The 17,731-nt window shown below is 40.7% G+C and overlaps 1 protein-coding gene across 2 annotated transcripts in view; it reads right to left on the bottom strand.

The window, feature by feature from the left end:
- Window positions 1–17,731, bottom strand: part of LOC121436398 (huntingtin-like) — a 144,467-nt gene that overhangs the window by 108,320 nt on the left and 18,416 nt on the right. For both annotated transcript variants that reach the window (XM_041636237.1, XM_041636238.1), the window contains exons 3-9: window positions 16,732–16,852; window positions 14,663–14,722; window positions 14,005–14,084; window positions 9,487–9,625; window positions 5,695–5,836; window positions 3,400–3,578; window positions 1,369–1,573 (exon numbers count right to left, since the gene is read on the bottom strand). In XM_041636237.1, coding sequence (XP_041492171.1) covers window positions 1,369–1,573; window positions 3,400–3,578; window positions 5,695–5,836; window positions 9,487–9,625; window positions 14,005–14,084; window positions 14,663–14,722; window positions 16,732–16,852 — 926 coding nt within the window. The remainder of the gene's footprint in view (window positions 1–1,368; window positions 1,574–3,399; window positions 3,579–5,694; window positions 5,837–9,486; window positions 9,626–14,004; window positions 14,085–14,662; window positions 14,723–16,731; window positions 16,853–17,731) is intronic.

Genomic DNA, 17,731 nt, shown 5'->3' with positions numbered 1-17,731 from the left:
AAGTAGGAGAGTCTGTCAAAATTTTCTGTTCATGTTAGGCTTGTAGACCAAAGATGAATGCCCCTGTTGGGAGCTGTGAACCCCCAAATCTTTAATTTCTTGTAAACAACGTGTTATGCTTGCAGCTGCTCTGAGCACAAGATCCTCAGGCGTTCCTGATGGCAGGAGAGTGGTTTCTGGTGGGTTTGTCTGGGGTGTGGCTATCAGTTACGAATCCCTATATAAGCCACCCTTGGTATACAAATAAAGGGGGGCATTCCTGTTTCAAGGATGACCCATGTCTCTGTGAGTCTCTGTGTGTTTAAATCTCCAGGCTCTTGCCTGGCTTGTAAATGGTCCTGTAGTGCAGGCACCGCAATATAGGAGTAGTATCGTACAGTCACGTAGTACAGGAGGGCGGTACATGCCCCAACATTACAGAAGAACTTTGGGTGACTGTCCAGGCAGCTTGAGGTCTCTGTCATTAGGTAATATTTTACCTTTCTGGGGTCTTTAATGGAGTTGAAGACAAGATAGTTATAGTTTTTTTAGTTACGATAAAAGATAAATCAGGTACAAAACTTTGTACTCACAAGATAAGATAGATAACAAAGTATTTTCTCTAATTTTGCTAAATATAAATAGACTGAATATTGCAACTGTAATTCTTACTTGATAACTGTTTTTGTTGTATATAATTTTACAATGTTAAAGTTAAAGCCTTTCCTTTAATTAGACAAAAAGGGAAAAATGCTGTGGAAAGACCCTCTTGTACACTGTAAAGACTTATCACTTGAATAGGTTTAATAAAATGCTGGTTGGCCAGTAGTCAAGCAAGACGTTAGGTGAGGCAATGACAATGACATCGGTAAGGAGAAGGGCAGAAGTCAGTAGTCTCCAGCCCAACACAGAAGGTGCAGAAGATGAACATGCCAGGCTAAAAAAGTACTACCATGTGGCAGAGCATAAATAAGGAATATGGGTTAACTTAAAATATAAAAGTTAGCAATAAGCCTGAGCTACTGGCCGAGCATTTATAAGTAATATTAAGCCTCCAAGTCATTATTTGGCAAGCAGTCACTGGGTATTTGGGAATAGGCAGGCGGAAGAGAAACATCCAACTATAGGTCCTGAAAAATACTCTGCCTCATGTTTCTACTTCACTGCACCTGAAATGCAGGTGAAAGCCCAGAAGTCAGAGAACAGGTTTCAAAGGTGTGACCTCATTCTGTTATCTAGTTTTCTAAACTGTAATTTATATGCAAAAGATGATGCCTACATTGTAAGTTTGGGGAAACGATTTAGGCATGAATGGCTTAGCACAGTATAGTCCAATAAAGCAACAGAAGGATATGAGCATTACTGTACAAACTATAGCTGAGAACGTACCTAAAAGTTCCACAATGCTCCCGCTGCGGCCTCGGCCCCTGGCCTCCTCTTGAACCACAGTGAGCTGCCCAAGACCACCTGGTGTTGTCAGTGCTTGCAGCAGCTCAGGAGGAGGAGTACGGAAGAGCTGCTGCAAGAGCTCCAGAGCCCCTGTCACCACATTGTGGTCTTGGTGCTGCGTGTGATGCAAAGTCAGTTCATAAACCTAGGAGTAGAAACACAGGCCTTCAATTGTGTTTAAAATGCATTCCAAATTTCATTTTGTTTTCACTGATTTTTTGTTGAATGTGTGCCTTAATTTTTGCCTCTAAAGGCTTCTTTATCACTTCTAGGGTCATTGTTGTCCACTATATTTTCTGAATTGCCATTTTTTTTCATTATATTAACTCCTTGGAAATACACAGAGCGCTTCCTCTAGGTATGATAACTCAGGATCTCCATTTCCCAAAACTGGTGAGTAGGAAAGAGAATAAAACAGACACTGCTGTGGAAACAGGTGGGGACACCCAACTGTCAGGAACACGGCTCTGACTGCAGGGGAGAGAAGAGCTAGAAATTTTAAGGATGTGAGTCAGATATTCTTGGTGTTTTTAAAATTATACCATACTATCTATAGAAACAATGAGTTTGTCAGTTTTCTCTTTAAAGTAACTAGGGGGAAAGAGTCCACAGGTCTAAATCATAACTTCAGATAACATGTAAGTTTGCAGTATAAATATATCCTAAAAATTTCAACTACACTTATAAAATCACCATTTAAAATTTACACTTCACTGGATCCTGCATTTTTCCTTGCAAGTTTGCCAACTCTATCATAAGTTGATTTTTTTTTTTATTTTATTATGTATCCAATATTCTGTCTGTATGCCTGAAGGCCAGAAGAGGGCGCCAGACCTCTTTACAGATGGTTGTGAGCCACCATGTGGTTGCTGGGAATTGAACTCAGGACCTTTGGAAGAGCAGGCAATGCTCTTAACCACTGAGCCATCTCTCCAGCCCCCATAAGTTGATTTTTAAAACAAAACAAAACACAAACAAAAAAAAAAAACAACCAAAACCCACGCATTTTGAAAGTCAGTGTAAAACAATAAAAAATAAAGAGTAAAAGCTTCCCAGGAAGTTAACTTTAAACTTTGACTTTAGCTCTTCTCATGCAACCTGCACACATACCCCTAAATCCTGACTGGCAAACTGCTAGACACAGCCTTATTTGGCTTTATACTTGCTTTCTACTCCCTATTTTGACTTTTTTGAGACCTACTCTGGTCTTGTAGCTACAGATAGCTTGGACTTCCTATAAGCCCAGGCGTGTAGGAAACTTGTAATTGTCTCAGCATCCCAAGTAAAGGGGTCTTAGGCATACACTGCTGTATCTTGATTCTGTGCCTGCTTCTGTGGATGAAGACTCACTGTGGCCACAGTCATGGACTAGCTGTGGCTTTCACTCTACAACACTTGAGGGTGTTCAAGGAAGATGGCTAGACACACACACCTTAATAGACGTACTCTCTAGATCTTTGTGGAAGACATATGGGGCTCCTGCTTTTGGCAACAGCTCATATCTGGTTTCTGAAGCTACATACCAACTCCTCTGGAGTGAAGAGCACACTATCACGCATCTCACTTCCTTCTGTCCTAACATTTCCAGAAACATGCTGCTTCCAAGGAACACATTTCCTACATTTATGGCTATGATGTAACACTAATTCTGGTGATAGCACTGCCTAGAAATTTGGTATAAATATTTAAAATACATCTTATTAAGTATACATAAAATTATTACTATGAAGCCTATTAAAGTTACTTAATAAAAAAAAATTCTCCATTATCGTGAAGAGCTGTATTGTATTCATCCTTCCCCACCCCACCCTACAACTTTTTGAGACAAGGCAACAGTGATATAATACTTCCATTTTACTCATGACCAGGCTGACGGAGGCCACAGACTACACTTTAATCCCAAAAGTTCTGGCACATGTAGACATTATTTAGTCTTTGAGTGGCCCTCATGTAGGGTCAGAGCTCTCTTACCTGGACAAGCTGCTCTGCAGAAGGAGAAACTTCCATTTCTTTCCGTGTCACTCCAAAACTGCCTTTTAGACTTGTGTCCTTGACCTGCTGCTGGAGCAAGGGCACTAGACACCTCAATGTGAGCAGGACACCGAGGATCAGGAGAGTGGAATGTTCTTCCTCCATGGGAACCAGCAGACCTGCAAAGGCAGCCAAAGAAGCTTATCAGCCAGTCCACTGTTGGAGAATATTATTTTAACTAGGCAAAGATATGTTACAGATATGTTACATTTCTTAATGGTGCAGAATATTACTTTAACTGTGTAAAGGTGTGTTACTTTTGTTTATGTTGCACTAGTTTAAAGATGTAAGGATGTGTGTTTAATTATGTAAAGATATGTTGCATCTGTTTTACCTTCTCTGCCTAAGGCACCTTATTGGTCTAATAAAAAGCTGAATAGCCAACAGCTAGGCAGAAAATGGACAGGCAGGGCTGTCAGGCAAAGAATAAATAATAGGAAACATCTAGGCTTAAGAAGAATAGGAAGAAAAGAAAGGAAGAAGAGCAAATGAAGAACACATCCAGGCAAGAAGCCTGGCAGACATGAGAAACAATGAAACTAAGATATACAGAAGAAAGAACCAGGCAGTAGCAGCGCACACCTTTAATCCCAGCACTCAGGAAGGCAGAGGCAGGTGGATCTCTGTGAGTTTGAGGCCAGCCTGGTCTACAGAATGAGTTCCAGGACAGCCAGGACTACACAGAGAAACCCTGGCTCAAAAAACAAAACAACAACAACAACAAAAAGAAGACAATAAGCTCCAAGGCAAAAGATAAATAAAGAGAAACAGGTAAATCTATTCAGTGTTCTGCCTGCATGTTATCCTTGCAGGTTAGAAGAGGGCACCAAAGCTCATTACAGATGGTTGTGAGCCACCATGTGGTTGCTGGGAATTGAACTCAGGACCTTTGGAAGAACAGGCAATGCTCTTAGCCACTGAGCCATCTCTCCAGCCCCCCAGGTAAATCTAAATTAAAAGAGTTAGCCAGGGACTGGAGAGTTAGCTCAGTGGTTAAGAGCACTGAGCGCTTTTCCAGAGAACTCAGGTTCGGTTCCCAGCAACCAGATGGCAGCTCAACTGTCTGGAACTCCAGTTCCAAGGGACCTAACACTCATCAAAAAACACCAATGCACATAAAACTTAAATAAAAATAAACATAAATCAAAAGAGCTAGCCAGAAAAGAGCTAAGCTAAGGCTGAGCATTCAAAACTAAATAAGAAGCCTCTATGTCATGATGTGGGAGCTGGTTGGTGGCCTAAAAGAAAAAGCCCAGTATAGTTCACTGCTCAGAGAACCCCAGTACACACTAGCAAAAGAAGAGACTTACAAAGAGTACCCTATTGTAAGCCTGGCAGTTAGAGTGAAGGGTGACATAAGCAAGACTATGAAACATGGGCTACGTGTACGCCTAGATCAAGGAGCAGCTTTGTAGCATAAAACATGCCCTTGGCTTGGCAAGACCCTTACAGGGAATAGAACTATATTTATAAGCCATATAATTGTATCAAGTGTCCATATGGTTACTCTAGCAGGATTTGCTAGTGTCGATTTTGATTTTGACAGCAGACAAAAATGAAATGGAAAATATTGGTTTCCTAGAGTACCTACAGAGGGCTAAGGCAAAGCCTCAGGTCTCTTGAACAAAGGGCCAGGCCAGAAGGTGAGTAAGATTATATACCAGCTGGTGTCCTAGGGCACAGCTACAGCTGAGAAGTCGCCAAGACCACTAGGGGCTTACACCATCCCTGACAAAAATCATATTTATCAGTCAGCAGCTGTGAATGGCTTAGTCCAGATGCCAAGGCTTAGTGTAGCTTAAAAGATGGAGCACATGCTAATACTGGGCCATTTGACCCTTTGCTGAGGAATAATGCTTTTGTACACTGTAAAGATTTGTCACTTGTATTGGTTTAATAAAACGCTGATTGGTCAGTAGCCGGGAAGAAAGTATAGGCAGGATGACCAGACTAGAAGAGTTCTTCTGGGAAGAGGAAAGCCTCAGTCTTCAGTCACCAGCCAGACACAGAGGAAGCAAGATGAGAATGTCTCACTAATAAAAGGTACCAAGCCACATAGCTCACATAGACAAGAATTATGGGTTAATTTAGGTTGTAGGAGCTAGTTAATAATAAGTCTGAGCTTAAAAGCCAAACAGGTTATAATTGTTATAAGTCTCTGTGTGTTTCTTTGGGACTGAATGGCTGTGGGACCTGGCCGACAGAAACTTCCATCTACAACCCTTTCTTTTTTACCTAGGAGCACATTTAGGAGCCAATTATAGAAGTACTGTGTCCTCCTGGAGTGCTGGCAGATGCTCACTGCTGAGCCAGCTGCTGTCCGTCGGACAGTGGGAGAACTTGACTTCAGATTTGCTATGAAAGCTTTCAACAGAACCTGTAAAAGCAAAACCCAAGATGAAAGCCAAACTGTGGAGCTTATGACACATTTCATAGAACTCCAAATCTTGTAGGACACAAACTGTGACAAACTGACACATTTTTCATAGATGAAAGGAAATATCCCAAATTTATGGTAGTCAGTGCTAATCAACACAATCTATTTTCTTCCTTATAAACTGCATTAGGAAGGCTATGAGACGCTCAAATGGTAAAAGCACTTGTTGATGGCCTAAGTTCAATCCCCAGAACCCACATGGTAGGAGAGAACCAACTTGCATTCATCCACACAAATAAGTGCATACACACAAATGCACTTATGTATGCACACACGTGCGCACACATACATACATATACACACACACACCAACCAAAATTTAAAAATCTACATCAGGTACTTATTTGCTGTGAGTGGCAGTCTCAATATCTAAAGTTTTACACACAGTATTCAAGGACAGAGGTGGTAATAACACTACATTAAATAAACTTAACAATAATAAGAAAAAAAAGCAGTGAACAACTACAGTAATAATCTGGCCTATGAATCGCCTGCACAAGTGTGAACTGCTGTACTAAACTACCTGCCAAGACTGGCAATTCTGTGCGTAGAAGGCTGTAACTTACAGACATGACAGTAGGCCATGCACAACCTTCTAAAAAACCAGAGATAAGATGTTCATGGTAACCTCCAAAATAAGCCCGTATCATTCTTCTTTAGCTCTTCTCTTTCTTCTTTCATTTATTTAACCTTGTTTTTCTTGTCTTCCTTTAATTTGCCTATCTCACTCCTTTACCTTATTCACTTAATATTTCCACATTTAGCCTAAATAACTGTTAACTTCAAAGCATGTTCCATAATAGCCCTGCCATTTCCAGTTTCAGGGCACTGATGATGTATTAGTGGCTGCAATTGATTTTAAGTGTGTGTCTATATCTTGTATGGTTTGATGTTGCTGATACAGCACATAAGAAACAGAAGTAATACACACACATAAGAATTGTGAAAAAGGCCGGGCGATGGTGGCACACGCCTTTAATCCCAGCACTCGGGAGGCAGAGGCAGGCGGATCTCTGTGAGTTCGAGACCAGCCTGGTCTACAGAGCTAGTTCCAGGACAGGCTCCAAAGCCACAGAGAAACCCTGTCTCGAAAAACCAAAAAAAAAAAAAAAAAAAAAAAGAATTGTGAAAAGGGGGATTCAGCTTTATTTCTTCCTGTGTACCCTCTTAGCTCTCCTTTCTAGCATGTCCCCATTCCTTTGTGTCAGCCTATTTACCTAGAAACACTTTTTACCTGAGACACCCAGGGGCCACTATGGAGGATTGAGACTCAACTTTCATTCTCCTTCCAGTCTTCTATTACCACCTCTTCTGACTTAGCCCCAACCCTGTGGCAGCCTGCTTGCAGCTGCCCCTCCTACTTTAACTCCATCCTATGGAGATTCTGACTCTTAGTACATACCCAGGGTCCCCAGCCCTTTCATTCTCATCTCTCCAGACATATTTTTTGTCCTACTTCAGTCTATGCCTCCTACCACACATCCAACTCCCCAGGATCCTGCTTCTTGGTGTGGACAGGATCCTCCAGTTCTGTATTCAGAAACAAAGATTTCATTCTCCTGAGGAAAAAGGATTCTGCGGACCACACACATTTTTAGAAATGCCAAATTCCAACTGCTTCCTGCTCATCCTTTGGAGGACAACACTGGTGTATAGGTTACACTACAATAGCAGCAAACCTAGACAGAAAGAGGAGAGCTGCAAAGGAATCTCCAGGATGGCAAAACTGACAAACCCAGGAAACACTGGCCACATTGAGCAGAGCTGGAGAACATCAGGGTGGTAACTGCCAGAAGAAATAGACCCAATAAATTATTTAATGGGTAAAAGAACTAGCACTAAGGTTTAAGAGGTCAGAAATAGCCAACAATTATTAGGTTTAGAAAATAAAAAGTATACAAAAAATATAATCATACATAAGCAACCATTACTATTGGATTGGGCATGATAAAGCACATAGTCAATACAGATAGGACAACTGTAAAAAGATAGTAGGGTTAGAGCCAAGTTCATCCAATAAATGTAATTTTAAAAAACCAAATCCAGCAAAATAAGCATTATTGAGTTTGACTCTGACACAGGACCAGGACGAGTAGGAAAGGATGGTACTCTGTTTCTAGGGCCCAGCAGACGAATGAACACAAGTCAAAGGTTCATGAAGGAGGTAGTAATTACTCTATTAAAAAAGAAAGGGAAGTGTCACTTTACTCAAATGGCATCTATATCATGGAAAGATCAAGAACCACCCACTATGTGTATCTATCTCTGAGCTATGACAGCAATTATCACAGAGACTTCTGAGAGTATTACATTCTGCTCATCCCAGCAGCCATTTAGAACCTTCCACCCAAGAGGGTAGGAATAACAGTGACAGCAGTAGCAGCTCCCTCAACAAGCAGGTAAGTTTAGTTACGCTAATTCCTTAGACACATCATTTCCATTCCTCATTTTAAACTCCACAAAATCATCTTTTTAAACATCACACAGGTATTAACAGAAAACCACTGTACCTCAAGAGGAAAAAAAACAAAAAACAAAAACAAACAAACAAAAGACCCATGAATTTAAATAACACTTATATACCCAGCTCTGAAGTGTGCAAACACAGGAGAGTCATGCAAGCTTGATGGCATCTAGCCTAACCAAGAAAAAGCAAGTCCCAGGTTTGAAGAAGAATCTCAGCCTCAAAAAGAATAGACAGGAGTGATAGACAGGGACGCCTAGCATCTTCTCCTGGTCTCCATGCACACACACAGGCTCATGCAGCCACACACACAGGCACATATACTTACATATAAACAAATAATCTATTTTTAAAAGACAGAAACTTAGCTCAGGAGTTAAGAGCACTGGCTGCTCTTCCATAGGACCCAGGTTCTTTTTGCAGCAACAACATGGTGGCTCACGATCATCTGTAACTTTATTTTTTATTTATTTATTTATTTATTTTTGATTTTTGAGACAGGGTTTCTCAGTAGCTTTTTGGTTCCTGTCCTGGAACTAGCTCTTGTAGACCAGGCTGGCCTCGAACTCCCAGAGATCCGCCTGCCTCTACCTCCCGAGTGCTGGGATTAAAGGTGTGCGCCACCACTGCCCGGCTTCATCTGTAACTTTAATTCCAGGGTATCCAACACCCTCTCCTAGCTTCTGAGAACACTAAGCATGTACATGATACATAGACAAAACACCCATACACATAAAACAAACAATTTTAAAATAAACCATTTTTTAAAGGATTAAAAACAATACCAAGAATATTACAACCCACAAATGTGCAACAAAATCCTCGCACTATAAACAAAAGGGAAGCTCTGGTGGCTTTACAGCATCCACACCCACAAGGCCGATCACTCTTCTTCACTCTTTCCTATGTAGTCTCTTTCCTCAGCTAGCCCAACTGGTCAATGCAATGCACCAAAATTCATCCACTCTGGGAAAATGCCTTTGAATTTGCATCTATAAACTATCTCTCTTAATGTTCTTAAGATGTCTCTAAGTGAAACAAACATGACTCTAGAAGCAATCTCAAAGACTGTCCCCCCAGAGGACATCACCCCCACAAGACTCATTCCTAGAGGCAACAACCATACCTTAATTTCATTGTCATTTGCAAAATTTCCAAAAGAAGCCATAATTTTGGGAACAGCTGCAGCCAAGGTCTCCTGAACTGATTCCTCAGGTCTCTTGCTTGTTCGGGTCAGGCATGGAAGAAGGTTCACTAGGTAAGGCCTGTATGTGCAAGAGGAATACTCATCATTTTCAGGTCTCTTCCATTAAGAAACATATGCTCATGATTCCCTGTTAGGGAAAACCCAGTTTTGGTTTTTCTTTTTTTTTTTCTTTCTTTTTTTTTTTTTTTTTTTTTTTTCAAGATAGGGTTTCTCTGTAGCTTTGAAGCCTGTCCTGGAACTAGCCCTTGTAAAACAGGCTGGCCTCAAACTCTTGGAGATCCGCTTGCCTCTGCCTCCTGAGTGCTGGGATTAAAAACTTGTAACACCACCGCCCAGCAAAAGCCAGTTTTGTAGGTAAATTGGTCCTCAATGGAGAACACAATGCTCAACCACAAGCACAGGAGGCATAAATGCTAATAAATTTCAACTGTCCTTCATCTCTCCCATAGGTTACAAAGGATATTAAGAGGTTTGGTTTAAGGGCAAGCAAGATGATTTCGTGGGTAAAGGCACCTTATGACAAGTCTGAAGACCTAAGTTTGATTCCTAGGAACCAGAGAGAGAGAGAGAGAGAGAGAGAGAGAGAGAGAGAGAGAGAGAGAGAGAGAGAGAGAATCAACTTCTGAAGGTTGTCCACTAACTTCACTCATGTGACATGGCACACACACACAGACACATAAACAAAATGTAATTTAAAAGGTTGGCTTTAAATATTATTTGTAGCAAATTATAACTTAAGTTGTATTTTAAATAAATTTTAAAAATACTTTTTTTTAAAAAAGATTTTATTTATTATGTATAGAGTGTTCTGTCTTCATGTATACCTGCAGGTCAGAAGAGAGCACCAGATCTCATAGATCTTAAAAATACTTCTTTAGGGCTGGAGAGATGGCTCATTGGTTAAGAACAGTGTCTGCTCTTCCAGAGGACCCAGGTTCAATTCCCAGCACCCACATGGCAGCTCACAACTGTCTGTAACTCTAGTTCCAGGGGATCTGACACCCTCACACCAATGCACATAAAATAAAGTTAAATAAATTTAAAAAAATACTACTTTAAAAAAATTGAGGGAACAAAAGAGGGAGCCTATACAGCAAGTACAGGAGATGAGTTTGATCCCTAGCATCCACAAAAAGACATAGTGGTGCTCACTTGTACTCCCTGCACTAGCGAGCCAGAAACAAATGAATCCCTGAGGTTAACGTCTGTCAGTCTAGCCTCATCAGCAGATCCCAGAACAGTCAAAGACCGTCTCAAAAAACAACACCCAGGTGTCTTTCCTGAGGAACAACACCCAGGAAGGAATGACACCTCTAACCTCTCTACACATAAGCACTGACACACACCCTTAAACAATAACATTTTTAAACAAAATAAAATGCAGACATCATTTTACTGAAAAAGTCATATTTAAAAACTACTGTGGGAGCCAGGTGTTGGTGGCACATGCCTTTAATTCCAGCACTCAGGAGGCAGAGCCAGGTGGATCTCTGTGAGTTCGAGGGCAACCTGGTCTACACAAAGAGAGTTCCAGGATAGCCAGAGGTGTTATACAGAGAAACCCTGTCTTGAAAACCCTGTCAAAAAACAAATCAGCAACAAACAAACAAACAAAAAAAAAACCCTACTGTGGGATAGCTGTTTCCTCGTATTTGATATAACCATCATCATCATGAAGCAGAGCAGCTGTGGTGACTTACAAGGACAAGTTAGAGCAACACACATGACAGCAAAGTAAAGAGAACTACAAACCGGTTACCTAGGCCTTTGGCAATGGAGCTGTTACTGCTCCCTTTTGGAGAAGAGAAGGTCACAAGGCCCTCAAGATTCTAATCACCTTTGTGCCACAGGTATACATTACCTTAGAAGTACTAAGGAATGTAAAAGGCAAACTTATTGGAGGTAAAACATTCAAAGGCATAGCTGCCTATGAGTTGTCTATGCCCTTGTACATAGCCAAATGAACCCATTAATTTGGCAAGTTGGACTTGATGGGACTTTTCTTTGGCAAGCCAACTCCTTTGGATTAGAAATCTATACAAGTCTCTTTTATGCTTCCCAGGAAAGATGCACAATCTCTAGGGGGTAAAAGTATTCAAATTAAATGAGACCTTCAAACAACAACCCAGTCCGTAGAAAGAAAAACATGTATAGAATAGGAGGACTGAAAAAAGGAGACATGGTTAACATTAGGGTACCTGCTATAAGCCCCTCTTATGTAGCAGGCAGGCTATATATAGTACAGTCACCTTTAGGAGTCATATATCTGTGACATCTTGAAATATATTAGGCAAAAAAGCTAGAAAGTCTACATAAGGAGATGACAATTTTTCTGACACGTGAAGCCATCATGAGGAAAAAAAAAAAAAACGGATTTGTTTGGAGAACTAACATCAGACCATGAGTCAATATAAGATGATGACCCAGCAGAGGGGTTGGCAGAGGCTAGAATGTCCCTCGCCTTGAGTGAGAAGTCTAGACTGTCTGAACAGCACTAGGAATAATTAAGAGGGTTTAAGGAAGGAAATGACAGAACAGTCAACACTTTTGAACACCCCTTTGCTGTGTCGTAAACCTGGGATGTACTGTCTCAAAAATATTACAATTACAACTTGATCTGGAAAGCCGGGCGGTGGTGGCGCACGTCTTTAATCCCAGCACTCGGGAGGCAGAGGCAGGCGGATCTCTGTGAGTTCGAGACCAGCCTGGTCTACAAGAGCTAGTTCCAGGACAGGCTCCAAAACCACAGGGAAACCCTGTCTCGAAAAACCAAAAAAAAAAAAAAAAAACAAAAAAAAAAAACAACAACAACTTGATCTGGAAATGTGGCTTGGTGGCAAAGTGAACACTTAAGCATACCTGAGACCTATTCTCAGCAAAGACAAAAATACATACATAAGCACAGTAAAAAGAAAGGGTCTATAAAAAGAAACTTTCACATAAAATTCTTACTGAAACTCAACCTCAACTGAACACATCATTGTTGCTTATAAATGAAAGATTTAGAGCACTCTACCAGTTTCTCGTGGATAGAACCAAGGGTCTTTGGGACACGGGCACTACAATTTGTCAGTTGAGGAGAAAAGGACAGAACTGAATAAAACTACAGCCCTGTTTTGTTACTCAAGCCAACACGCCAAATGGGTGGGCTGAACATGAGACTCAGTGATAGAGCAATTGTCTAGCGTGCCTGGGCCCTGGATTATAACAGGGGTTAGGAAATCAACAAGTTAAAATTTTATGTACAGTTCAAATTAATTTCTCCAATTCCAATGTGCTACACTGTGGGAGTTTGAATGTAATTGGGCCCCATAAGCTCATAGAGAATGACACTCTTAGAAAGTATGGTCTTAATGAAGTAGATGTGGCATTGTTGGAGGAAGTGTGCCATTGTGGGGGTGAGTTTTGAGGTCTCACATATGCTCAAGCCACGAGCAGTGTCTCAGTTCATTTCCTATTGTCTTCAGATCAAGATGTAGAATTCTCAGCACCATGTCTGCCTACAAAGCTACCATGTCACACCACGATGTTAGTGGACTAAATCTCTGAACTATAAACCACACCAACTAAATATTTTCCTCTGTAAGAATTGCTGTACTCATGATGTATATAGAAATTAAAAAGTAAATGTATATAGAAATTACAGAACATTCACAGTAATACAAAGCCTAACTTAGACATATACAAATACTTATTTTTCGATAACTGCTATACTTGCTGCTGCTGAGATCAGATTTAGTTTTCAATCATTTGGCAAGTATCTTTAACCAATACATTGTGTGGACACTGTATTCAGGTTGAAAATCCAGCACAGAACAGGATGGCGAGACAATGTTACGCCGAGGAAGATATCCCATAAGTTTCTTGGAGAATGAAGGGACAAGAAAGAGGTACATTAATAGAGTATATGTGAAAATTCCTGAAAGAGATGGGTGTTAGAAAAGAAATATAAGAAAGGAATACTGGGGGGCTGGAGAGATGGCTCAGCGGTTAAGAGCGTTGCCTGCTCTTCCAAAGGTCCTGAATTCAATTCCCAGCAACTACATGGTGGCTCACAACCATCTGTAATGAGGTCTGGTGCCCACTTCTGGCCTTCAGGCATACACGCCAACAGAGTATTGTATACATAATAAATAAATAAATAAATAAATAAATATTAAAAAAAAAAGGAATACTGACAGTAACTAGAAAGGGCAAAAACAGACAACTTAGAGTGGACAAAAATGATCTCTAACGGGTGGACGCCTGCACTGGGCCAAGAGCAGCAGGACTAGCCATCTACCAAACAAATCTTAAAAATAATACAACTGCTGAGCAGTGGTTGCACACGCCTTTAATCCCAGCACTCGGGAGGCAGAGGCAGACGGATCTCTGTAAGTTCGACACCAACCCTATCTCGAATAACCAAAAAAAAAAAAAAACCCAAAAACAACTTACCTGCATTTTTGAGGTCGAACCAGGTGAGCCAGCTCAGCAAACCTCCACAGGGCTGCACGCAAACTTCGAGGAGCACCATTCTGAGTGGGGTTTACAAGTGATGTGTTACATTTAAGAGTTACAAGCACTTCCTACAGCTAGGTGTATGGTATTGGAGCTGCTTGCAGCCTCTTTTGGAGAGTTAGTAAACATACTCTTTCACTGTTAATTTTCAGAGAAAAGCCCAATTAAATGTGTAAAATAGCTGGTAACTATTTCAAAGATTTTTTAAATCCAGAGGGCTTCACTTAGAAAAATAAAATTTATTTAAAAAGGAAAGTTACCAGGGGCTGAAGAGATAGCTCAGGGGTCAAGAGCACTTGCTGCTCTTGTAGAGGACTTCAATGGGCACTGCACACACGGTACAGAGATATACATGCAGGCAAAACTCATACCCAAAAAAATAAAATAAATCTTTTAAAAAGTTGAGTTGATACTTTTAAATTTCCATTTCACCTAATAAAAATGAGGCATATGTTTTTAAGGAAAACTGAAGTTCACTTCACCAAATGGCATTTCCTTATAACAGTTTTTAATAACTTGCAAGATTAAAAAAATCATAATGTACTCAACAGTGAAAAGAGTATGATCTTTGTAATAATGCAGAGCAAAGACCCACCTTTTTAATTTCCTTATAGAGTTCTAGCTGTAGCCTTGGAAGATTAGAATCCATCAACGCCTGTAAATAGATGGAAGAGATTTGTTACAGAAGATACATTCTACCCATAGTTCTAAATAAAGCTAAATGGCAACCAAAGTTTCAATTTTTAAGAAAAAGTAACATAACAGCAACTAAATGACAAAGCTTTTTGTTAGGAAAAAGGTAAATATACACAGAAATCACAGAACATTCTAAATTCAGGTCTCTACTAGGATAAAAATAGAAGAAAAAATAATTTAACATTTATAATAATCAAATACTATATAGCATCAAATTAATATTAACTGTAAGCGCTCATAGTAAAACATTCAGTCTTCACTAGTTCACCGGGACAACTCAAGTGACCTCCCTTTCAGCCACCTGCAGCACCTGCTATCTAGAGACCAAGAAGAAATGGTCAGCTCTAACTACCAACCTGACATAACCTAGAATTACTTGGAAATAGTCTCAATAGATACTGTCGGGGCTGGAGAGATGGCTCAGAGGTTAAGAGCATTCATTGCCTGCTCTTCCAAAGGTCCTGAGTTCAATTCCCAGCAACCACATGGTGGCTCACAACCATCTGTAATGGTGTCTGGTGCCCTCTTCTGGCCTGCAGACGTACACACAGACAGAATATTGCATATACAATAAATAAATATTTTTAAAAATATGGATACTGTCTAGAGCAGGTTGTCTTGTGGGCATATTTGTAAGGGACTGTCTTGATTGTCTTAGTTGATGTGTGATGGCCCAGGCAGATAATGAGTAGCATAATTGCCTGGGTTTGGATCCTGGGCTGACTGAAAGAAAAGAAAGTTAGCTGAGTATCAGGCATACATACACTTATTGTCTCTCCGTCTTGACTGTGGCTGTGACCAACTGCTTTGAGTTCCAGTTGCTTTGACTTCACTGTAATGATGGACTATGACCTGAAGTTCTAAGTCAAATCCTTCTTTCCTTCAGTTTTTTTTTTTGTCAGTATATTTTATCACAGCACAACAGAAATGAAACAGGACACAGGGATCATGCACTGGGCCCATGAACTTCAAAGTCAAAGAAGAGGCACATTTTGGAAAACTGACTCAGAAGAATAACATTCCACCAACTTCTTTTAAAAATTTAATTTTATAGCCAGGCGATGGTGGCGCACACCTTTAATCCCAGCACTTGGGAGGCAGAGGCAAGCGGATCTCTGTGAGTTCAAGACCAGCCTGGTCTACAAGAGCTAGTTCCAGGACAGGCTCCAAAGCCACAGAGAAACCCTGTCTCAAAAAACCAAAAAAAAAAAAAAAAAAAAATTTAATTTTATGTGGGCCTAAGTTTATGTATGTGTACAGGGTGTGCACAGGAGCATGCAGAAATCAGAAAAAGGCACAGGAACCCTGAAACTTGGGTTACAATGATTACTAGCCATATCATGGGTGCTGGGAGCTGAACTCAGGTTTTTGCAAAAGCTTCACACACAGTCAATGACCTGCAGGGAGCTCTCATTTTCTACCAAAACACAAACCACTTGAACTGACCCTCAAGGCACCCCATTCTCCACATTATGAGAAGGACCTACCCTGCTCTTTGATCCAAACTTCCACGCAGGAGGTACTGTAGGTCTTTCCTGTTTCAGGAGATGACTTTAATATATTTTCATCACAAAAGACAGGTAATACCTGTCCATTTTCTGAGCTAGAGACTGGTCTTTATAATACACACATAGCAATTCTTACAAGAAGACAAAAGTCCTGGACTGACTACTAGAAGACCATTTCTGCATTTCTACGCACTCCCTGCTCCTGGCCTGAAGCCATCCCATTCTCCCACTTCGTCTTTCCTCTATCACAGTGAACAGTACCTAGCTGGATCCTGGTCCACCTTAGTAGCTTACCCTGCGGACTGTAGCAGTTGAAGAGGCAGAAACATGAAAGCAGAAGAGAAAGAAGGAGAGACTGGCCTGACTTACGCTCAGGGCTAGGCTGTGAAAATATGGAATCTGCACCATCAGAGACTAGAAACCACAAAGAAACAGAAAGGAATTAGAGAGAGGCTCTTACTTTGATGACTTTGTTGAGGCACTCATCAGCTACCATCCTGACGTCTGACTCCGCATCGTCGCTGCACAGCAGAAACAGCTCCATAGCAATGCCCAAGAGTTTCTGAAATTCTGGAGAATTTCTAAGTAAAAAAGAGAGAGATTGTCACAGGCATAAGGGGACTAGGAGATCTGATGGCAAAATACAATGAGGGATCTAAATGGAATTTTGAAACAAGAAAGAACGTCACATAAACTGGGCAGTGGTGGCACACACCTTTAATCCCAGCACTTGGGATGCAGAGGCAGGCAGATCTCTGTGAGTTCGAGGCCAAGTTCCAGAACAGCTAGGGCTGTTAAATAGAGAAACCCTATCGCAAAAAAACTTAAAAAAAAAAAAACAACCAAACAAACAAAGAACCATAATAATTAAGGCTATCTGCATAAAGATGGACTGTAGTGGGCAGCATCTACTAATTCCCCCTTTTCTTTGTAAGATTTCATTTAGTCACTTTTTAAAAATACTGTCTAAGGTTCTCAAATCCCAGGTAGCCATGTGGTTTGCAAAAAAGTTGCTTTTACTGTTAGATAATATCCTTGATGCCTTAAAACACCAGTAGGCCAATACATCTTCATTTCTTTTCAACCTCACTTTCAATGTGCTTCAAGGTACAACCACATTTCACCAGACGCCACAAGTTCATGAGGCTTTTCTATTGCAAGAAACAGAATACTGGTGTCACAAAAACTGGAATCTGGGTACTATTTGTGAACTGTTTTAGTAGTTCAGTTGAGAGCATTTGTTTGATATGTCATGATCAAAGCTAAGCCCAGGCATGAAGAGAAGCTGGTGGACCATATGAGTGGAACTCTGAAGTACCTTAAACCTGTAACACAAGCCATATTCTGAAAGTAATCCTGATGACAAAGGAACGGGGTATGCTATTCCTAAAACATCAAAAGCAGACTCTTGTCTCAGGATCTTAATCTAAAGGATCCTGATCTACACCCTCATTCTCTTT

The sequence above is a fragment of the Microtus oregoni genome, unplaced genomic scaffold (assembly GCF_018167655.1).
Source record: "Microtus oregoni isolate MIOR12 unplaced genomic scaffold, Mior012 000049F_ref0000343, whole genome shotgun sequence".
NCBI classification, from domain to species: domain Eukaryota; kingdom Metazoa; phylum Chordata; class Mammalia; order Rodentia; family Cricetidae; genus Microtus; species Microtus oregoni.
Note: the sequence above shows the minus strand (reverse complement) of the source record. Positions and strands in the feature narration are given on the sequence as shown.